The sequence below is a fragment of the Berghia stephanieae genome, chromosome 1, assembly GCF_034508935.2.
Source record: "Berghia stephanieae isolate SIO BIC M18660-M18661 chromosome 1, UCSD_Bste_1.3, whole genome shotgun sequence".
Lineage (NCBI taxonomy): Eukaryota > Metazoa > Mollusca > Gastropoda > Nudibranchia > Aeolidiidae > Berghia > Berghia stephanieae.
Window position 1 is genome coordinate 14,918,703 of NC_088360.1, and position 23,995 is coordinate 14,942,697.

Consider the following 23,995-nt stretch of genomic DNA (forward strand, 5'->3'; position numbering starts at 1 on the left):
AATAATAATAATAATAATAATAATCCTTTCTTTAAAAAATATAGCCTTGTGGAGAACAGTGTGCTTATTTGAGTCAATAAAACAATTGATACGGCGCACAACTCTACTGAAAGATTTGAAAAATAGAAATGTTTTTTTTTTACAGATAGATAAACAGATAACTTGATTTCCTTTTATAATTTAAAGTCAGTTTGAAAGTTCGTTAAGTCAAACAGATATCATAAAAATTTTACCGAAGACACTAACACCTCACGACCACACCCTCAACTCTATCTGTCCAGTAGAGTCCTTACTTCCGTTGTGTTGATTTAGCGGTGATCAGTGTTATGTAGTAGTGTGTTCTCATTGCGTGTATGTTTATGTGTGCGTGTGTGTGTGTGTGTGTGTGTGTGTGGTGTATACATATATGTGTGTGTGTGTGTGTGTGTGTGTGTTTTGGAATGTGGTTGCGTGGAAGAAAAAAAAAAAAGGGGGGGGGGGGGTCAATTGGTTCTGTCTAGCTTCTAGCCCGAACAAACCAAAAGTAGACAGATTCGGGGACTTGATATTTTTGGCTTCCGCTTCAGATTTTCATTTGACCTCACATAAGTTAAGTAAAGGGGAAACATTCCGAAATCTCCTACATCCCCAGTATTCATTCAATTTGTATTTTCACAGTTTATCTTTTGTCAGGCGTTTATTTATTCAATTTGTCATCATATAAAAGCGTTTTAAAAACTCTAGAACAAACCTTGATAGATTTGTGAAAGTTTAAAATGTCCTAATTTGACCATTGTTTGGATTCTCGGCCGCCATTTTAATTTGTGAAGTATTGAAGGTAGTGCAAAGCACTCCCAAGTAAAGCGTGGTAAAGACTTGCGACTTATTGATATTGATATCTACTGACTGATAAACTAAAATCATGCCGAGTAAAGCATGGCACCGACGACAAGCACATCGATTAAAATGTGCATCTAATCGTAATCAAGCTAATCAAGAAAATGATTCTGGCAATATCGAATGAAAATAGTTCTTTCCCCGCGAAATTGCGGGCTTTTTACTAGTAATAATAATAATAATAATAATAATAATAATAATAATAATAATAATAATAATAATAATAATATAATAATAATAATAATAATAATAATAATAATAAATAATAATAATAATAATAAAATAATAATAATAATAATAATATAATGATAATAATAGTAAGAGTAGTAGTAGTGTAGTAGTAGTAGTAGTAGTAGTAGTAGTAGTAGTAGTAGTAGTAGTAGTAGTAGTTTGTAGTAGTGTAGTAGTAGTAGTAGTAGTAGTAGTAGTAGTAGTAGTAGTAGTAGGTAGTAGAGTAGTAGTAGTAGTAGTAGTAGTAGTAGTAGTGTAGTAGTAGTAGTAGTAGTAGTAGTAGTAGTCGTGGTATTATTATTATTATTATTATTATTATTATTATTATTATTATTATTATTATTATTATTATTATTAATAGTAGTAGTAGTAGTAGTAGTAGTAGTAGTAGTAGTAGTAGTAGTAGTAGTAGTAGTAGTAGTAGTAGTTTTTATAGTATAAATAATATCTTAACGCTCAGTCTCACCTCCATATCCTGTGGCACAAGCAAATATCAACCAAGATATAGCGAGAGCCCATACTGGTCTGTAGAAAGTCTCAAAAACGACACGCCCAGCATGGGTCCAATCATTAGCTGGCATATCTCTGTTTTCGTCATACGTCACCAAGGTCTTGGTCAAAATCAGACCAAAACACACAATCCAGCCCATGAATACCAGGCACTTTGGTTTGGTAGGTGGGATGGGGATGGGGATGGGTGGAGATGTGGGTGGAAAGGGTTAATGGATGAACGTTTGTTCTTGATTTTTTGCCATTGATTTTGAGACTGTTAGTTTAATACTGCCGTGAACGGACATAAAAAATGTTTCAATTTTTTGCAGGTGCGCTTTTAATTTAAATTATGACCAATCAAATGTCAAGAAGTCATATTTTTTTTGTCCGAAGTTTGATACTCGATAATTGACATGGTGTTAATCGATCGATAAGTAAAGTAACTATTAGTTTTCTTTTCAAAATATAATCATGTCTCTGGCCAGTATGGTGCTGAATAGGAACAGCACGAGTTTGGCGTGCCTGAGAACCGATATTTAAATTGATCTAAATATCAATGATTTTTGTATTGGTCTTACCCCTAATGTCCTTAAAATATAAACATTTAAAAAAAGATATTTTGATTTATATGCACAATATATATATATATATATATATATATATATATATATATAATATTATATATATATAATATATATACAGGACTCATTTTATACATTTAGATGATAAACCGTGGCCTCAATGAAAGGATTAACCGAAGTGTTTGCCTAAGATTAGAAAGGGCTAGAAAAATATATAGTTTGTGCACCTTTAATAGTTCTCTGGAAAGACGCGTATTAAAAAGTTTTTTCTTAAGAAAACTCATCTTTCAAATATCAATCGTTTTAACTGACTCTCATCTTGGCAAAAACGCCCAAACCTTTTAACATGTTAATTGCTATTGGGATCACCTATAAATCGCACATTTAATTGGTATTGCAATCTATTAATGCTCAAGTTTTTTCATTCAAATGTCGGTGATAAAAACAAGATTATCTCACTTTCAGGAAGATAAAATGTTACCTTATTCATCCGGACTTTACACTTGGTTCTCCACAGAATCCAGCCAAGCATGAGTCCAATGGCAAATGGAGCGACTCTCGTATATGGCTTGAAATAAATTTCAGGCGAGTAATCCAGTTGATTTTTTTAAAAACAGAAATAAAAGCATTCAACATACTGATTCGATTGTAAACATACTATAATATAATGTTGTAGTTAAGTGATATGACAACCAGCTTGTGACCTTGGCCAAGGCTCCAGTCTCACTGTGGGTAACACAATGTTAACTTTTTGGAAAGGCTCTTCACTCAGATATTCTCACCATAATCAGGTGTAAAAAGAGCACATAGCCGGTAGCTTGGTGTCTTTTGTAGCGTAAAAAAAGATATACAATTGTGCCTACGTCATATCTTGTAAAGCGCTTTGAGCCTCTGTCCAGAGAGCAGTGATGTGATTTTGTAGCTGGGACTGATAGATCTATTGGAAATTACTTACTATTATTTACGTCCAATCCAAATGATGTCAAGCAATTGGTATTGACTGCTAACGCTACCAAGATCGGGGTAAACTCAAGGACGACTTTAAAAAATAAAGAACAAATGAATAAAAAGGAATGAATAGCATTGCAAGGACATACCGCAGCAAATCAGCATTGTACTTGATTTCTAGCCAAATAGTAGAAGAAACATGGATGCCAATATAGCATATAGCTCCAAGGAAGCCCAAAACATTCCACCTGGAAACAAAATAACATAGATTATATAGATAAGTTTATATATCAAGTACATGATTAAACTTTGATCAATTATAGGAATTATCCCAACGGATTAAAGAAACTAAATACGTTTCGCATTGCATTAATTCATCTTCCCGCCTATAAAACGGAATTAGTATTTTTTTTGTCTGGGACCGAACACATTTCCTGCAAGACGCCTTTTAATTGAGCACACTTATAATTTCCATCCCTGTCTGTCGCCAGGTAGTCATTCACATCTTAGTCAAGTGGGGTAATTTCTGTGAATTGATGAAATCATGGACATAACTTCGTGAGTCGTAAACATATTATCGTCATCAGCGAGTCCATAACTTTGCTTAAAGATATTAGTATGACTTCAATTTATCATAAGTCCAGTCACCGTTGTCACGCAATCAAGAAATCATCTCAATGTTAGACAAATGTACAATAGACAGCTCTTGGAATCTAATTTATTCTATTTGAACGAGTCCCGTCTTCTTCTTCTTCTTCTTCTTCTTCTTCTTCTTCTTCTTCTTCTTCTTCTTCTTCTTCTTCTTCTTCTTCTTCTTCTTCCTCTTCTTCTTCTTCTTTTCTTCTTCTTCTCTTCTTCTTCTTCTTCTTCTTTCTTCTTCTTCTTCTTCTTCTTCTTCTCTTCTTCTTCTTCTTCTTCTTCTTCTTCTCTTCTTCTTCTTCTTCTCTTCTTCTTTCTTCTTCTTCTTCTTCTTCTTCTTCTTCTTCTTCTTCTTTCTTCTTCTTCTTCTTCTTCTTCTTCTTCTTCTTCTTCTTCTTCTTCTTCTCTTCTTCTTCTTCTTCTTTTCTTTCTTCTTCTTCTTTCTTCTTTTTCTTCTTCTTCGTGTCAATTCAATATTCGTATGATAAGCACAAGCCTCTGATGACACAGCTCTGTGCCATCATGAATGGGTTCAGAACTGTCATGAATTGTTTATGACTTGGTGCTGTCACTATTTCATCTGTCAGATTGTTCAATTCCATAGTGATTCGTTGATAAAAGCCTTAAAAGCTCTGTTGCCTTTATGTCCTTTCTCTTGCTATTTATGCACTTTTAAAATGCAACATGGCAAAGAGCTTGTCGCCAGCATGATGACATTGAGTGCCCTAACTACGAAGATAAAGAAGAAGAAGAAGAAGAAGAAGAAGAAGAAGAAGAAGAAGAAGAAGAAGAAGAAGAAGAAGACGACGACGACGACGAAGGGACACGTTCAAACATAGAATAAAGTAGATTCCAAGACCAGTCTATTTGATGCTCAAGATGAGAAATTAAAAATCAAACTACAGTTTAGAAAAAAAAATACTGGAATTTGAAAACTTGATTTTAAAACAAGGTGTATGACGTTGCGTTATTGATATTTCTTACCCATAAACCCAAGTTACAAGAATTGGGAATGCGACAATGTAGAATTGCATATCATGAGCCAAAAACCAAGTAACTCCAACACACTGAAAAGAAATTTTGAAAAAACAACAACTTAAGTTGTTGGTAGTCTCAAAAGCTAAATGGGATGATATTCTATGCCTATATATTATATATTATATATTATTCAAAAACTTGGTCTTGAGCTTTTATATAGCGCAATATCCACTAAACGTGCTCAAACCGTTTTATAAAGGATCCAGCAACACGTAACATGTAGAACGAGACATGACGCCTGTTAGGCGATATTACAATTTTTTTTCCCGACAGAGACAACAAATCACTTATTTTACATCTGAGTACGATGAAAGAATGTAAGTAAAAGCCTTTTCCAAGGACTTAATTATACGCCGAGCGAGGTCGAACCCAGGACCTTCCAATCCGAGAGCGAGTGTCTTACCACAAGACCACTTTCATCTAAGTCTAACTTATTGTTCGCTTTCTATTTGTGCTCGTGGCTTTGTATAGTATTCTGACGTCATTCTTTATGTATTGTCAGGCCATTAGTTTACGAAGACAACGATCTAAGTCAAATCTTTTAAAACAAAGAATCAAACAGTATTTGTGTGTATATTTACCGGCTCTGACTGTTTGTAGACATTGTTTATATATACAATGTTAGTCCACCACCATTTTCGACAATTCTCGGCCGCCGCGTAATCTTTCCAGGCAGGTCTACCTTCCCCTACGTACTGCAACAGACAGGCCACTATCATGATCCAAATGACTAGAGATGGCGTCAGTCTGACAGAAAAAGGAGTAAGTAACCAGTTAACTGCCTTACTCTGGAAAAACCCATATTTAAAATTTTGGCCAGAAAACTCGTCCTTCAAATATCGATCGATTTAAATGACCCTCATCTAGGAAAAAGAATTCTTAAATCTGGGACATCGCAGCGAGACTCGGTAGTACGTTCTTTGCTTCGTTCCCGAAAGGGACCGAGTTCGAATACCCGCTGCGCTGTGTGTTCTTAAGCAAGTCACCTCACCCTAGCTCAGTTTGCAGCGCTGCACTGCGGCTCACGCCTAGGTTATTCCAGTCTTTTGGGAATAGACCCTATAGGCCAATTTGACCTATGGGGTGAATAAAGGGAATTTTATTTTTAAAACATTTTTATTTTAACAATCACTCAACTGACGAATTAAAAGGAATAAAAAAGAGCTGAGTGACGTAACCTTAATTCATTCTATCATTATTTTCAGTCTTAAGTTCATCTGGCAATATTGTTTGAGTAGATCTCAACAAAACTAATAACAGTCATTTGTTTAGATGACAGATTTGTTTCATTGTCTTTTGTCTCTCAGAAGGAAATTGGATTCAATAGTCTGATGTCACGTCGTCGAGCGACGGCGGCCATTGTGGTCCTAAACAAAGAAAATCGATACTTTTTATTCTTTATGCTGGCTAGAAATTTTCATATGTCTTGTGATCAGAATGTGTAAAAGTCAAAATATGATCAAATTTATAATGGTTTTTTCCCCTCTGGATACGCTTTTACGCTCGTCGGAGAAATATTTCATAAGGGCGTCCGATAGTTTAGAGCCAGTTACTAAGTTACCATGCGTCATTACGAGGGAAGTGATGTTACGACTGTTGAAGTGTATTAATGTAAATTGACATTTTAGTATTCACTAAACGTTTTTTTTTCAAGGCCAGTGATTTAGCAACCGATTGAGCCAAGCATATCTGGCAAGGTAAGGCGTCAATCGCTCTGCCTAAACAAAAAATAGGATATTATGTGTTCATTTTTGTTAATAAAAGCACAATGGAATCCTTATAAAGCCAACATCGCCGGACCAGAAACATTGGTGACTTTAAGGTTGATTGTATTCATTATCAATGGAAAACACTTAGATAAAGAACAGACAATTTGGGACCAACAAGAGGTGTTGGCTTTAAGTAGAAGTTGACTTTAAGTAGAAGTTTTTGTTTGTTTGTTTGTTGCTTTAGGTCTCTTCCAACACAATTGAGGTTATATGAGAGACCGCTGAAACAAAAAAACAAGCAATCTAACAAAAATAGTACAAATGTAAATCAAAATCATAACCTAAAGATATCATAAGCTAAATTATAAATAACCAAGAACATACAGGCAGAAGATTTACAGAAAAAAAATATCCCCTGTCAAAAATACAATCACAAACCAAAGAAGCAGGATAGGCTAGTAAAGAGAAGAAGAAACGACATCACTATCGGGTCGTACACCCATGCGAACATCATAGGTATATGATTCAAGGGTGATGCTCCCATCCAACCCCCGCTAAGTAGAAGTTGACTTTAAGTAGAAGTTGACTTTAAGTAGAAGTTGACTTTAAGAGTGTTAGCTTTATGCACATTCCAGTGTAATTTATCCGAGAAAGTTCTATTCAATTTTCCCATACATTCATTTAATCTGTCATTTCATAATACAGACATTACCTCCAATATCGGTGAATGTAATACATGGCCATATCTTTCCTGGTAACTTTTCCCTTCTTTCCCAACGTCTTCATAAAGAGATAACAGGTCAAAAGGCCGCTGTTGAAACCAATTGCATTAAAATGTAAAGTTGATTGGGTTAATTAGCTGAAGAAAGAATAAAAAATATACTTTCGTACAAATCGTTCTTGATCATTACACTACAACACAAATCTGCAAAGCACTAAACTTTTGCTTCCCTTTCGTGCTGAATTGTCTTTGGACTTATTGAATAGTTTCTAGATTATATCTTAGTTATTACTCGTTTATGTTTTAATAGAGCCTGGCGTGTTTGAACTTAGTTGAGAATTTTGTTGTTGTTGTAACCTATGTTCAGGTTTAAACTCACACGACCTTTATTTTAGAAATTAAAAAAAAAGATATAGCAGGGTAATCGAATATCTTCAGTTTATCTTAAACATTAAAATTGAATTCGTTTTAAAATGCAATCAACATGATAACACCTATTTACACCTATACGCTATGGTCTCATTGTTGTCATGGAAATAATTTCACACCTACACAAAATATACTCCTTTACAACAGAACAACAATGCATAATCAACCCCACAAAAAGTATGCCTTGTTTGTATGAGAAACTATTCTTTTATGTCGTGCGTTGATAAAACGCCTTTTAAGAATTCGACTAAATTGCTTTTAATTCAATTTTGTAGCAAAATGATTATCAGGTCCCAGATTTTTTAAAATAAAGAAATTTTGGCCAAAAAACAAAGAGGTTTTTGTCAGTGTAACGATTGTTTCATTTTAAAAAAAGCCTATGAATAACTAAAACATACTTTACCTCATCACGAAAAATGTGTCGACCGAAAGGGGGGCGTTCAAGATAATTTGAAAACCGAGTGTTTTGATGCGACTAAACAGATCCACAGGATTTTCTGAATTGATAGGGAATAAATTAATTAATTAATCAAATAATATTAGAAATCCTGATCCGCTCGAATTATCCATCGTGTTCAACCTACGAATGTAATCGTTTTATAAAAGGTTCACTTAATTAATAGACTTATAAAAATATATATCGTATTATATTAATATCTCTATGATAAGTCAAATAAACCCGCTACATCTTTTAAAAAATTTTGTGTGTGAGAGAAAGCAGTGATGAGATGAACACTCTTGGAAACGAACAGCAATATGATCTAACAACCCTTATTCTGTAGCCCACAATACATCCTCCAAAGTTGAATTTCAAGTCATTAGAGGATGCGTTCATAACTTGAAGAATTTCATACCCGCGAATCTCAAAATATGCAATAATAGATAAGGATGGAAAATGAGTCCGTATTATCCTTTTGGAGTCAATTTACTCCTCAAGAAGTCAAAAAAGTCAATATTGACTCAGTGTCTCAAAACGGTATTATGTCCGGAGGGGGGGGGGGGGGTATTTAGATGCTGAACATTTATTGGATTTCCAGTCAAATGTATGATTTAATGCCGTTATAAGACGTTTACTTTAAAATCAAAGTCTGGTGCTATATTATAAACCAAACTGACCAAGCATGCCCATGGAGATGATGGTGTGTCCCAGGATGACCCATGCCATACTGAGTACTCGAATTCCGTGAAGACATCCAATGGCGCCTGGAGCAGACTTGACGCTTAGTATCTTCTCCGTGTTGCGTGGGACGGAGAACGCCAGAAGTGCTCGCTGCCATCGAGGAAGGGGTTCTATGAAGAAGAGCACAATTATGGGTCATAGATTTATATATCATAACTAGATGCACAACTGACGTATTTTTGCATGTTAAAATGAAAATGACAAAACCCTCTTTAAGTCAAGACATTTTAATGTCAAAATAGTTTTGCCAATGCAATAATATATTTTTCTTTCAATGGCCTCGATCCTGCACGCTATCATTACACCCAATGTGAACTTATTAATTTGCAGCCCTGATAATCCATAGTTAAACTCTCATGATTGTAATGAAAATACTCTTAAACCATTGTAAAATATTGTCCATTACAAGAATGTTAAATGAAACTCATAATAATTGCGCTCGGTTACCAGACCTTGCAAATATATGCACATCACTTTGCTAGGCCAAAACCAAACAGCACCGTTCAATAGTACCAAAATAGTGTTCCATACAGATCATTTGTCCTATCTATATCATTCAATTTATTAACCAGGTAACTGCTGTGCTCTGGAAAACTATACGTTTAAAACTTTTGCCAGAAAACTTGTCCTCCAAATATCGACCCATTTCGATGACCCTCATTTTGACAAAAACTACAAACCTGGGACTTCGAGAAATTACCAAACATGGAACGTTTCGGGTAAAAAATCCTTCTTCAGCCAACAACAAAAAAACAATGAAAACATAAAGTCATTACTAAAAATCCAAATCAACGGCAGAGAAACAGAGCCCGAAACGTCCCGTGTTTTTTTTTTAAATTTTGTTTTGAAGCAGTTAAATTCATTTTTGTTTATTACTTTTTACAGTCATCCGCTTCTAGCAGCTTAGTACCAAAAGATACATCAGCTTAAAAATCACTCCTGCCTACCTGTTTGAGGCTTGTGCGTCTTGTCTTTGACTTCATTAATTTCATTATGACCATTTTCTTTGACACCATTTATATGTTCAGATCTGGAGCCATTCATATTCATTTCCGGGTACATGATATTACCCTTGGAGGGGTTGATCTGTCGGCGGAAAATTTATAAATAAAAAAATTAAAAAGTATGATTACCCGCATTCACTCCTAATGTATTTTCTCAGAATATTGTATCTTTAAAAGGAATGACATAGCATAGGCGTCAGCTGCGATGCAACGCTGCGATATGGGCAGTATGGACACAATTTCTAATTTAAAGAAAGAAAAACGAGACGGGGCTTAAGTTCGGATTCTCCAGTACAATGAATTATTCATTGATTCATCAGCAGATAAAGCTGATAATGATACTTTTTTTGCTTAACAAAAATAGTTGACTTCTTTTTAAGATCATGACAAAGATATTTGACTTTATTATATTCGACAGGAGGGTTTTCTATTGATTAAACTAAATAAAAATAGATTAGTATAAGTTTTTTAATCTTCTTAAACAAAAGTGAATACTATAGGGTATACGATTATACACCGAGTATTATAAATGAATTAAAACGGCAGAGGATGCATGCGTGGTCTTTATCATTTTATCAAACCTAAAATTGTACTTAGGAAATCTACAACTTATAAAATCAATGGCTTAAAAGAACATGGCAATAATACATCTACAGAAGAGCCCATCTCCTAAATGGAAAATCACCTTCCTTCATATATACTGAATAGTTCAGACTGAGCATTACCTCCCTTCTCCTATGTTGTCCATGACAGAAGTTGCAAAGGTCCAGACTTACAAACAATAATAATCCTTAAAAGTCCTTCGATATATGTTACAAATCGCCTCAAAACAGTATGTCACATTGAACCTGTATAAGCTTTGTAAAAAACCAAACTGGAATTAAATTGAAGGCCTTCATTGAAACTATTGAGTATAATATTCGTCAACTCTTGCATCTGGAATATCGAAAAAGTTCCAATGCCCATGTGTGACCTTGGGAGATTGCATTGGGGACGAATTTGAAATTTCAAGTACATCTTACTCCTCCAATGATCTCATCTATGTAAATGCTTATCAAAACCTATTCTTTTTGACATTGATTGGTTCTTGAATTCAACTATATATTTATCATTTTGGTCCCTATATCATTAAGCATTAAAATCAGATTTTTGCAGGACCGAATGTGTGAGGACAAACAAGGATTCTTTATCTACTACGTTATGCAAAGGGTGATCGGGTGCCTCGTAATATATTTGCTATAATAAAATAGGATTTTCCCCAAAACCAAAGGGGTTAAAGCATTTTGATTTTTGTTGTTGAAAATATAAACATTGCATTTGGTTACATTAAGAGCCGAACAGGATTAGGAGAAAATCAAAATTTATTTATAACTTTGGCCAATATTTTTGACATCTGGATATTAGCAATTTAACGACCAACAACGATCGACGAACGACAGGGAAGTAAACGAAGATTTGTCTCCAGAGTCTTAGGATCGTTAACTCGTTAAATCTCATCATTACCTCGACCATTGACGGCTTTCCATTTGGTTCAGTGAAAGAAGTCACGTGATGTTTACCCTCGTTGCTGTCAAATCCGTGGTTGATATTGGCGTGTCCATTGATGATCTGCCCATTTCCGTGGTATTTTTGACTTGGTTTGGTGTGTTTAACACAGAACTCCATAATAGTGCCGGCTACCAGAAGCACGCCAAACAAAGCAAGAATCACTCTGAAAGCAATAAATACATGATACGATTTTTTTAAAAACGTCTATTGTCTAAAAACTAATTAATTAAAAAAAATATTTTAAGCTATCCTTTAGATTAGTGAGCTCATTTTCGTTAAATAAACGCTCAAAAAGCGGCTACTTTCATTTTTGGTCAACCCTGTATTGAGTTTATTTATTCCTTCAGCAGACCAAACTAGAGTCAGTTATCCTCTCATACAAATAACAAGTCACCCACTACGTGTTATTATTGATCTGTGGCTCTTTAAATATCAATACCAGTTCTTACCTATAGTCAGATAATCCCTTACACATGAGTCGAGGGGGATAATGACTAAGAATAGAATTTGTCCAATGCATGACGCCAACTCGGACTCATTTTGATGATCGTGAGCCATCTGGTCAATGCCCAGGATCAACACCGCTTTATTTCATTACAAAGCATACCATAGTAACAAGTAGTCACCAACACGACAATGCGTATAATGTGAAATTAATGTTACAGTTTAATTAATATCTTTTAATACTAATATTATATACTTGGTTCTATAGCCCCGACTTTATCCTTTTCGAGATCGTGATTTAGGATGACGATGGAATAAGTTTTGATATTCCAGATTATTCATTAAAAACAAGTGTTGTAATCCAACTTGTCGATAAAGCGAATTTAGTTTAAAATCAAGTGTTCAAAATTAGAGAATTGAAAGGTTCTGATGTTTTAGAAACAGAAATCATCCTCTCCTACGATTTTAACTCAAAAGTTTTGGAGTTTTGTCAAAATGAGTGTAATTTAAATCGAGCAATTTTTGAAGGACGAGTTTTCTGACCAAATTTTTGAATACGTGGTATTACAGAGTACGATAGTTAACTGATTATAATCACATTTCGGATTAATACCGTTTTGAGGCAATAGATTGATTATAAAGAAGAAAAGTGTGATGTAAAAAAAACGGATTCCTGTTTCATTGGAAATGTAAAACCACTCTTCCGGAGGGTCTAGTCTAACTATGTTCTGGTCGTTAATAAAGATCATCCAGCCTCGCTCTTTTATATCCCGTAATCCTAAGAATCCTCCTATTCATCTTGCTACTGAAATAGTTATGTCACCTTTATGTAACGCTTACGTTATTAGTACTCCAAAGGATTGGTTACATACACACTCCCAAGGATGTAGGAACAAGGAACCAAAAGAGTAGAGAGTTTGATCTTACGACCTTCCTTCCCTATTGAGAATTAATCTTCCTATTAACCACTTACATGGCTACAATGGCAGGCCCATCTTCCGATATATCCAGATCCGCTGTGCACGACATCCAAATATTCTTTGCCAAATTCCCTGATAATATAAGTAAAAACTCATTTATCATAGAAATATTAAGCTTCCATAAATGTTTACGGAGGGAATTTTCACTATCAAATTGGGAAATTAGGGAGCAGGCACTAGTGTAAGATAGTGGTCTGAAAAGTGTGTATAAAACAGTGCCAGACAAAGCGAGAAAGAAAAATACATGAACTTTTTTTTAATTGGGGTGTCTTTTTTTCCTGGTTTCTGTCTTTCTTGCTTTGTTTCACACTGTTTCATACACACTTTTTAAAATCTTGAACTTTCAATTCAAATAAGTAACATTCTGATAGAAAATGAGTTTAAACTCACAATTAATATATTGGGTACTTGGAAAATACCAGAGAAAAATGACCTTATAAAACATTGAAGAGTATTGTTCCATAAGAGACAAGTAATTTCTTCGTAAAATTTAATAATTAAATAGCCACAATATTAGCGATTATCGCGAAATGGTGAAAATGAGACGGAGTAGCAATTTAAAGTCAACTCCTCGTAATATATATATATATATATATATATATATATATATATATATATATATATATATATAGAGAGAGAGAGAGAGAGAGAGAGAGAGAGAGAGAAGAGAAAAGGAGAGAGAGAGAGAGAGGGAGAGAGAGAGAGGGAGAGAGAGAGAGAGGAGAGAGAGAGAGGAAAAGAGAGAGAGAGAGAGAGAGAGAGAGAGAGAGAGAGAGAGAGAGAGAGAGAGAGAGAGAGAGAGAGAAAAGAGCGAGTGATGGAACTCACTTTGAATAATGGCAAAGTTCAAGTCAGCATCAAGACATGACTTCGGAAGACAGAGGTCCCACTGGATTCGCACGTCACCGCCTGTCTGTAACCAAAAACAAAAGGGCAAAATTAATGTATACCATGGCTTCAAAAAGGATGTTTAGAATTTTTTAAAAATAAATAAGACTGAAAGTAAGCGATGTAACATAGTCGTGATGGTGGGTAGGTACCGTGAATGAGCAGCACCTGTAACTTAGTATATATTATAGGTAAGTACTTATTGATCAAGACAAGCAATAATAACTTATATTTCTGCAGGCCCCAAAAATGAGAATAAACGTGTTCTTAACTGGCTTCGATGCTTAATCGCACACCCCGGGAGTTCGGGTGAGTGTGTAGATTAAGTGGAGTGTGCGATTAAGCGAAGACACTACACAAAAAGCATCATAAACACCAGCTTTCATGTACCATTTATTGTGTAGTCGACCTGTAGTAGACCTCTCTGTATTATCATAAACTTGACATTACTAAACTTTAATCATAAACGATAGCTGATGGCCTATCGACATTGTACTTCCTTCTGCAGGAACCTGGTTCAAGTCACGCTGTCAACATCTCGTTTTTTCCCCTTGAGCAAGATATAGAAACTTCAACTCTATTGCTCACCGAACCGCATTACGCAGCGACAGACACTTGTGTTTGGTTTCCTTGTAAGATAGACCCTAAAGAAAACTTACTCCGATTTCACTCCTCTTACAAGAGAAAACTACGAATCTGCATGCCTTTCCTTCCAATCCGACTCTGCCACTTTCTCCATCATTACTATCTATCGACCGCCGAATACATCCAATACTAAGTTTGTAGCGGAATTTCAAAATGATATCTTAGACTTCAACCTTAAAAGTTCACCATATATTTTTATTGGAGATTTCAACATACATTTTAATTCCACTTCTCCGACAGTCACCAAAATCAAGAAAATCCTACACGACAACGATTTACACCAGCACATCACCGAGACAACACACCAGGCCGGCAACATCATTGATTGGGTCATCTCCCCTGCGTCAAGTAATAGAATAAGAAAGACCGAAGTTGTTGACCTAGCGATATCCGATCACAAAGTTTTATAGAGCAGTAAAGTTAGGTGCCCCAAACGTAAACAAAGGTCGAGAAGCACGTGGCAAACCACATGTTCCTGTCTTGACAGCTCACGTTCCAATGTAAATAATAGAAAAAAAATAACCTTTAAAATTCGGCTGTTAGGTGGCAAAAGAAACACATATTCATAAATACTCGATCATGCATCAAATAATGTCTAGATATGGATATTTTATGGAACAAAAGGTAAAATTTTCTAAAATTTATCAAAAGTTACAGTCTATCTATTTTTAGACCAGGGCAAATTATTGCGCTGGTGAGAACAAAACGAGAATTATTCGGAGCCTGATTTTCATAATAATTTAGCCTTATATTATTATTTCTGCAACTGTTAGATTTTATGTAAACATATTTTCAATACTGAAAGTGTATTGCCTACAACTCAAACTACAAAATTGGGAACCTATATTGTGCGTAAATTATTCCGGTCCCTAACGGAAATCACTAGCAACTTGTTATTGTTTACGTTTGGGGCACCTAACTTTACTGCTCTATTTGTGGATATCGCATTAAAGAAAGTTGATCTCCCGAAACGAAACATAACAACAAGGAATTATAGACAAATTGATATCAGTGGTTTACAAGATAGCATTCGTGACGTCATAAATGAGGTTAAAAATATAAACGACTACAACAAAGTATTGCGATCTATTATTGACCGTGAGGCACCGCCACAACGTCGGGTCGTATCGAATCGACCACACTCGCGATGGTTCAATTCCGAGATAAAGGAATTAAAGAGAAAAAAGAGACAGGCTGAAAGGAAATGGCGAAAGAGTGGCCTAACGGTATTTAAAGATATCTACAAAGCAGCTAAGTCGGCTCTTTATAACGCCATCACATGCGCAAAAAAGGCCCACTACAACGAAAAATTTCAAAGCATTACATCTTGCGAAGAACTGTTTTCCACCGCAAACGACCTTCTTGGCAGTAAGAAATCCACACCCCTTCCAGCGTCTAGAAATAACACCGAACTAGCTCAAAATTTTGCCAACTATTTCCACGACAAGATAAAATCCATTAGGGAAAACTTAGACAATACATCATCATCATCGTCACCGAGCTTTGGACCATTCCATGGAACGCCACTACATGTTTTCGATCCAGCCACTGAAGATGAAGTGAAGTCAGCCATTTTAGATAGCCCATCAAAATATTGTGACTTATTAGACCCCATCCCAACTAGTATTCTTAAGACTTGTATTGAAGAACTGTTACCAACAATAACTGAACTTATGAATAATTCGTTTGTCTCAGGTAGTGTCCCCGACTCGTTTAAACGTGCCATTGTTAAACCACTATTAAAGAAGTCCGATCTAAATGTAAACGAACTGAAAAATTACAGACCTGTCTCCAACCTTCCATATCTATCCAAAGTGCTTGAACGCATTGTGTTAAAAAGACTTTTGTATCATATCCATCTAAATAATTTAAGTGAAATTTTCCAATCTGCCTATAAATCACATCATAGCACTGAAACTGCCCTTTTAAAAGTATGCACTGATATTCTTAATAGTATTGACAAAAATCATGTCTGTTTATTGACTATGTTGGACCTTTCGGCTGCATTTGACACCATTGATCACGAGATACTTATTAAACGATTAGAAATTACTTTTGGAATTAGAGACACTGCGCTTAGTTGGTTTAAATCATACCTAACATCAAGATCTCAGTCGGTTCTGATCGATGGCGCAGTATCAGAAACATTTCCTCTAAATTACGGCGTTCCGCAGGGGTCTGTCCTTGGTCCTGTTATTTTTACTCTTTATACTCAACCTCTTTCGGATATTTTTGTTAAAAATAAATTAATGTATCATTTCTATGCTGATGACACTCAGATCTATGTAAGCGATATCCCTAGTAATATCCCATCATTAATTACCCGTGTTGAAGACTGTATTAGAGATGTTAAATGCTGGATGGAAATTAACAAGTTAAAGCTGAATAATGAAAAGACAGAGGTGATGATGTGTGGTAGAAAAAGTGTTTTGAAAGATGATTTTCTGAAGTTTACTCTAAATATAAATGGGTGCACAATTAACCTCTCAACGTGTGTGAAAAACCTCGGGGTAATGCTAGATCTACATATGACTATGCAGGCACAGTTTGATTCTCTATGTAGAAGTTTGACAATAGGCTTAAAAAGAATTGCTTCAGTTAGACCTTTCCTAACAAGAGAAGTAACATGCAAACTAATAACATCTTTCATACTATCTAAAATAGATTACTGTAATTCGTTAATCTCGAATGTAAGCAACGATAAAATATCACGCCTTCAAAGTATCCAGAATGCGGCTGCTAAATTGATTTTAAGAAAGAAGATAACATCCTACTCGTTGCCACTTTTGTATGAGCTGCATTGGTTACCAGTTAATGTGAGAATCGAATTCAAACTAGCAGTATTGTGCTATAAGTGCCTTAATGATCAAGCACCATTGTATATTACTGAATTTTTAGAAACTTATAAGCCAACGAGGAGTCTACGTTCTGCACTAGATTCTACAAAATTAATTGTTACAAATAAATATAAATATAAATTTTACGGCGGCAGATCGTTCAGTCACGTCGGACCTTCCATCTGGAACTCTCTTCCTAAAAGAATAAGAGAAGCGCAGTCCTTATCAATATTTAAATCAAAGTTAAAACACCATCTCTTTGTTAAAACACATCTTGATTAATGCATCTTTGTAATTTGACCCCAATATGAATGTTAATTTAGTTTATGTTATTATAACATTATTTTATATTATTTCCGTATTTGACATAGCATGTGGATGTATTATAACATATCTTGTATTAATGAATTTATGTTTAGTTATTACATTGTTGTATAATGATAATATTATGTTGATGTAGTTTGTATAATGTTTCATTTGTATAATAATGTCACTGTATTATTGTTTCGCGCATTGAGCATCACCCAGTGATGAAAATGCGCGTTATAAATGTCATGTATTATTATTATTATTATGATATCATGCTTTTTTATAGATAGAAAACCCATCAGAGCAAAAGGCAAATAGGCAAGTTATTTTTTCCGGCATTAAGTAACATTTAAACGCTCACCTATCGCGAGATACTTTCAGCCTGATCAAATAAACCCAGAAACACAATCACTAGTAGGTAGAGTATGCCTGCTTGTGAGTTTACTATCATAACAATTAACCCTCTTCTTACCACCTGCAGCAAAATCTTCACATTAGTTACTACAAAATATACATTTTTAAAAATTCAGATTTATTTTGTACATCACAACTTTGAAAAATGATCTTTGTTTAATAAATAAGAACATAAAGTTGTTTTGTAGAAAAAATCCATTCTTCTGCAGGGTAAGCCTGCCATTTTGGGAGAACACTGAAAATGATCGTTAAGGAGAGAGTTAAACTATCTGGACCATCGATATGAGAAAGGCCTTACCAAAAATGAAGGTGGAAGTTGAAATGGAGGTTTGACATAAGCCCTGCATATTTTCCCCTCAATTTTGGAAAAGCTGGTAGGATCTCGATGTGACACATCCTGGCATTGCTTGTAGTTACCCAAAAATTTGAGGTTGCCTTCCAAGATACCGCTTCCAGGCTTGGCAGTGGCGTCGAGCACTGTCATTAGAAGTCACAAAGCAAGCGAATGGTATGGTTAAATTAATTGTTAGGAGTAGTATAATGGTGGTCTTGTTGTTGATTGTGATGTTGGCGTTCGTTGCTGTGGTGGAATAATGGTGAAAATTGTAACGATATTGATTGTAACGATGGACATGGTACAAATGATTATGTTATGCTGATTATCATCATCATTATCTGGTGACAATGATAATGCTAGTTATGATGGTAAAATGGCTATTGCGTTAACGATGATGATGATGATGATGATGATGATGATGATGACGATGATGACGATGATGATGATGATGACGATGATGACGATGATGATGATGATGATGATGATGATGATGGCAATGATGACAACAAATTTTTACTTTGCATCACCCAATCCTCTCTAGTTCTCAACCCTCCCAACATCAAACTGACATCGGCCTGGCATTTCTTCCAGTTGTAAGTGGAGTAGGACGTAGGGATGTCACCTCCGAGGACCTAAGTCAAAAGTGACAAACATTCGAACATCATAATCTTCAGTGACTAAATTATGACCCAATATCCTACATATGCATTATTCGCCAATGAAATTTGACAAGTAGTAGTAGTAATAGTAGTAGTAGTAGTAGTAGTAGTAGTAGTAGTAGTAGTAGTAGTAGTAGTAGTAGTAGTAGTAGTAGCAGAAATAGTAGGAATGATAGTAATAATAATAGTAACCGTAAGGTAGCTGTTATTACTACCATAACTATTGATACAACGGTACAATTAACCTGTAAGTCAATTTATCTTAGTTTATCTTTTTCTATATAAATATCTTATTTACCTTCGGGGCACCACTGCCAATGGGTGAGTTGATAAAATTGTATTTATACCAATACAATGTGTCTCCTAGACCTGTCTCTGCCCATTTCATGTCATATATATATATTTAGATTTTTCTATCTTTTAATTTACCGTCGGAGCACCACTGCAAATGGGTGAGTTGATAAAATTGTATTTCCAACAATACAATGCATCTCTAATACTTGTATCTGCCCATTTCATGTCATAATACATTAATTTTTCTATCTGTCTTTATTTACCTTCGGGGCACCACTGCCAATTGGTGTATTGGTAAAATTGTATTTACACCAATACAATGCGTCTCTAAGACTTGTCTCTGCCCATTTCATATCATCACCAAGAGGTTGTGGAATATTAAGCAAATCCGCTAACGTGCTGTTTAGGTCAGCTGTGGATCTGTTTACCCTGTCACACATTTCCGCCGTATCTTTTGGCATTGCATTGACTGACGAAGGACTGATCAAATTGCGAACGGAATCAAACAGACCAGAATCTTGTATTGACTTGAGTACATCGGACAGGCTAGTTGAATTTGTGTTTGTGGCTTTCATCAGAAGCTGAACAAAGTTATTGATGGTCTTGAGCTGAAAATAGAATATTTTAAAATCCGGACAGTGTAGAATGAACTTATATGCGACGCACCAAATCAAACTAATATTATGTCATATTACAAAGCAGGTGTCAAAAAGTGAATTTTAAGTCAAAATGCTTAGAAATATAAAAGTTTGGGTTGATTAAAGCTAATGAAACTAGATTTATTCTAGACTCAATAAAAAGCATACATTTAAGCCAAGATTCAACTTTTGGACTTTTACTTAAGCTTTCAGCGTCAATAACACTCACCGTTATTATAATCATAATCATCGTTGTCGTCGTGGTCATCATCATCATCATCATCATCATCATCATCATCATCATCATTATCATAATCATCATCACTACCATCATAAGTAACACGATATCGCAATCAGACAAGAATTTAATAATGACGACCTTTCACGTCCGGGTTTTCAATAATATTTCAACTCACCTGGGAAGTGTTAAGACCCAATCCAGAATCCAGGGCCTCCTTGACTCCAGGTATGACACCGCCCACTTGTTGAAGGAGTTTGAGTAATGAGGGACTGAGAGAGGACAGTAAGGAGTCGAACTGGGACTTAGCATCATCGTCATGTTTTGTCTTTACAGTTTGAACTGTAGGATTTGTCTTTACAGTTTGAACTGTAGGATTTGTCTTTACAGTTTGAACTGTAGGATTTGTCTTTACAGTTTGAACTGTAGGATTTGTCTTTACAGTTTGAACTGTAGGATTTGTCTTTACAGTTTGAACTGTAGGATTTGTCTTTACAGTTTGAACTGCAAGATTTGTCTTTACAGTTTGAACTGTAGGATTTGCCTTTACAGTTTGAACTGTAGGATTTGTCTTTACAGTTTGAACTGTAGGATTTGTCTTTACAGTTTGGGCTGTGCTAGTTGCGTCCGACACATGACCTGTTTGAGAATTGTCTGAAAAACGAAAAAATATAAATTAATTGCTAGTTATATAATAACTTTTTGCATAGTAAAATAAATTCATTGATAAATAAATATACCGATGAATGGATAAACAGAATGATAAATGAAATAAACCTGTTAAAATCCCTTTATTCATTTCAAGGGAATGTATGTCTATATGTTCTGCCCCCTTAAAAGACAACGAAAGCCCAGACGTCAGCCATATCGATGCTATAGTGAGGATCAAGTAAGATAAAAGGCAATAAAGTCATTTAACCATTACCCTGGGAAGGCACGTATTTAAAACTCTGGTCAGAAATCTCGTCCTTCGAATATCAATCGATTTAAATGACCCTCATCTTGGCAAAAACTCTCAAATTTGGTTAACAGGTTAATTTGATAATTTTGAAACATTACTCTAATACTTCTTAAATGTTGAACAATGATGTCTGATTTTATTGAAAGCTGTAAGCAAAAAAAAAGCATTGAAGAATTTGCTGAGGAACGTACAAAGAATGTAGTAATTCGGCAATGGTTATATTTATTTCACCAGAATTTACAACCACCTAACTCATTGTCGTTATATATTATATATATATATATATATATATATATATATATATATATATTAAAACATATTGAATCGTGTTTGATACAAATATGGTACGAAAAGTGCTCGACATGTAGCAATGGAGAGAATTATTCAAACATTGTGGTATTAATAATTACCACAATTTTGAGACAGTCTACATTAAGTTCAGCCCAATCAGCCATCGTCAAGACTGTGTATACATGTAAACTCAAATCATTAAACACATTTCTACATGCTGATGCCTGAAAATAATTAGATGTCTCAAATATTGATAAATATTAAAATAATATATAAAAATATATAACATATAATATATATATATATATATATATATATATATATATATATATATATATATATATATATAGATGACAAAGTGACATATTTTGTCATTATAATACTTGGTATCATCCGTATATAATCTATATTAGTCAAGTCTCATCCATCATATTTTTATTAATGTCATACTTAAATGACAATTCATTGCAAAGAAGTATCAAACTATAAGATGTGCATGTCTCGTATTCTGATGAAGTCAAGCGATGTTGAAAAATCGGAATTGTGAAAATAATAGCAAACTCTTTTCACGGGGTTGTGTCTTTGGATACTGTTTTTAAACGAATGACCCAATTCTCCTTAGCTATGAATGCGTACCTCAGTAAAGCACACATGGATTTTGTAAGAATTTTGTATGTTGTCACGACAAGCAGAACTAGTGAGTAGTTTTCTTAAATGCTTAATAATGTTTCAATTTCATGTAATAAAAAAAAAACACACTTGACAAGCATCCCGTGCTTATGCAAAAAAAGGACCAACAGGTTCAAAATATCATTCAATACAAGAACACGTAATCATCAACACCAACAGCACGCTAAACAAGTTGGCAGAGACGTGCTGAAACTTGTGAGGCGCTATTGTAATTGTTTTCAATAGATACACCGTTCTTACTGGTTATTACTCATACTTTTACTCCTGAGTGTGATAAGAGTTAGATAATGTAAGTAAGGAGCCTTTCCAAGGACTCAACTCAAATCAGAGACTACCAGTCCTAATGTGAGTGTCACGCCACAAGACCACAAAACCGCAAGAATAATGTATAATACTCACCCTTTGCGTTGATCACATACAAACAGACAACACATAGGGTGAGTATGCGAAACAGAGAATTTCGCCCAGACGCCATAGGGAGTTATTTTTCAGGAATCCAGACCTTCAGATTTTTCTGAAATAGACAAGAATAAAAAATTGGTCAAATCATTTAACTGCTGTATTATGAAGATAACATCTATGATAATTATGATGATGATACTAACGATAGTGATAACAATATTTATGATAATGAAAACAACGATGGTAATAATAATAATAATAATAATAATAATAATAATAATAATAATAATAATAATAATAATAATAATAATAATAATAATTATAATAATATAATAACAATAATAATAATAATAATAATAAATAATAATAATAATAATAATAATAATAATAATAATGATAATATAATAATAATAATAATAATAATAATAATAATAATAATATAATAATAATAATAATAATAATAATAATAATAATAATACTTACACTAAATCATAGGACTGTAATAATGATAATGTGATGCTGATGATGATGACGAATGATGATAATAATAATATAAATAATAATAATAATAATGTTAATAATATATAATAATAATAATATAATAATAATAATAAAACTAATAAAATACTATTAATAAAATAATAAATACATTAATAATGATAACATATAATAAATGATTATAATATAACAAATAATGACTAATAAATAATACAAAATATAATAATAATAATAATAATATAATAATAATGATAATAATAATAATAAATAATATAATAATGTAATAATAATACTAATAATAATTATAATCTAATAATATAATAATAATAATAATAAATACACTAATAATCATAGGACTGTAATAATGATAATGTCGATGCTGATGATGATGAGATGATGATGTATAATAATAAAATAATAATAAATATAATGATAATAATAATAACTAATATAATAATAATAAAATAAAATAAAATAATAATAATAAAAATAAATAACATTAATAATGATAACAATAATATAATATTATAATAATAACAATAATAGAATAATATTACTAAATAATACAAAATAATAATAATAATAATAATATATATAATAATAATAATAATAATAATAAAATAATATAATAATAATAATAATGATTATAATGATAGTATAATAATAATAATAATAATAATAATAATAATAATAATGATGAGTATGATAATAATAATAATAATAATATATAATAATAATAATAATAAATAATAATAATAATAATAATAATAATAATAATAATAATAATAATAATAATTAATAGAAATAATAATGTGATTTGATAATAATATTAATGATGATGATTTGATAATAATAATAATAATAATAATAATAAATAATAATATAATAATAATAATAATAATAATAATAATAATAATAATAATAATAAAATCGTCATGAAAACTTTACCTTTTATTCCTAACACTTCAATAAGTGGACTTTGCAGCTTGCCTGTGCTATCTGGCCGAATACGGGCCGTCTAGAGGAGTCCACAGTCAAAGATAGGATCCCGTGGCTTCTACGACAAAGCGGACG

General features: G+C 33.5%; 2 protein-coding genes across 3 annotated transcripts in view; both read right to left on the reverse strand.

Annotated features, from left to right (window-relative positions):
- The window catches only part of LOC144971349 (O-acyltransferase like protein-like), a 5,442-nt gene extending 3,685 nt beyond the window's left edge, over nucleotides 1–1,757 (reverse strand). The window contains exon 1 of the mRNA XM_078912520.1: nucleotides 1,574–1,757. Coding sequence (XP_078768646.1) covers nucleotides 1,574–1,757 — 184 coding nt within the window. The remainder of the gene's footprint in view (nucleotides 1–1,573) is intronic.
- LOC144968754 (O-acyltransferase like protein-like) overlaps nucleotides 1–23,995 on the reverse strand; it is a 25,046-nt gene extending 1,051 nt beyond the window's left edge. Inside the window, exons 1-18 of one of the 2 annotated variants that reach the window (XM_078907413.1) lie at nucleotides 23,870–23,995; nucleotides 22,421–22,535; nucleotides 20,258–20,733; nucleotides 19,467–19,811; nucleotides 18,768–18,882; nucleotides 18,212–18,390; nucleotides 13,649–13,733; nucleotides 12,814–12,892; nucleotides 11,352–11,559; nucleotides 9,792–9,930; nucleotides 8,781–8,954; nucleotides 8,068–8,161; nucleotides 7,227–7,325; nucleotides 5,387–5,552; nucleotides 4,752–4,834; nucleotides 3,278–3,376; nucleotides 2,662–2,748; nucleotides 1,574–1,769 (exon numbers count right to left, since the gene is read on the reverse strand). In XM_078907413.1, coding sequence (XP_078763539.1) covers nucleotides 2,667–2,748; nucleotides 3,278–3,376; nucleotides 4,752–4,834; nucleotides 5,387–5,552; nucleotides 7,227–7,325; nucleotides 8,068–8,161; nucleotides 8,781–8,954; nucleotides 9,792–9,930; nucleotides 11,352–11,559; nucleotides 12,814–12,892; nucleotides 13,649–13,733; nucleotides 18,212–18,390; nucleotides 18,768–18,882; nucleotides 19,467–19,811; nucleotides 20,258–20,733; nucleotides 22,421–22,496 — 2,499 coding nt within the window. In that variant the 5' untranslated portion in view covers nucleotides 22,497–22,535; nucleotides 23,870–23,995 and the 3' untranslated portion in view covers nucleotides 1,574–1,769; nucleotides 2,662–2,666. Of the gene's footprint in view, nucleotides 1–1,573; nucleotides 1,770–2,661; nucleotides 3,377–4,751; nucleotides 4,835–5,386; nucleotides 5,553–7,226; nucleotides 7,326–8,067; nucleotides 8,162–8,780; nucleotides 8,955–9,791; nucleotides 9,931–11,351; nucleotides 11,560–12,813; nucleotides 12,893–13,648; nucleotides 13,734–18,211; nucleotides 18,391–18,767; nucleotides 18,883–19,466; nucleotides 19,812–20,257; nucleotides 20,734–22,420; nucleotides 22,536–23,869 lie in introns of those variants that run through there. The other variant, XM_078907406.1, reaches the window with a different exon arrangement.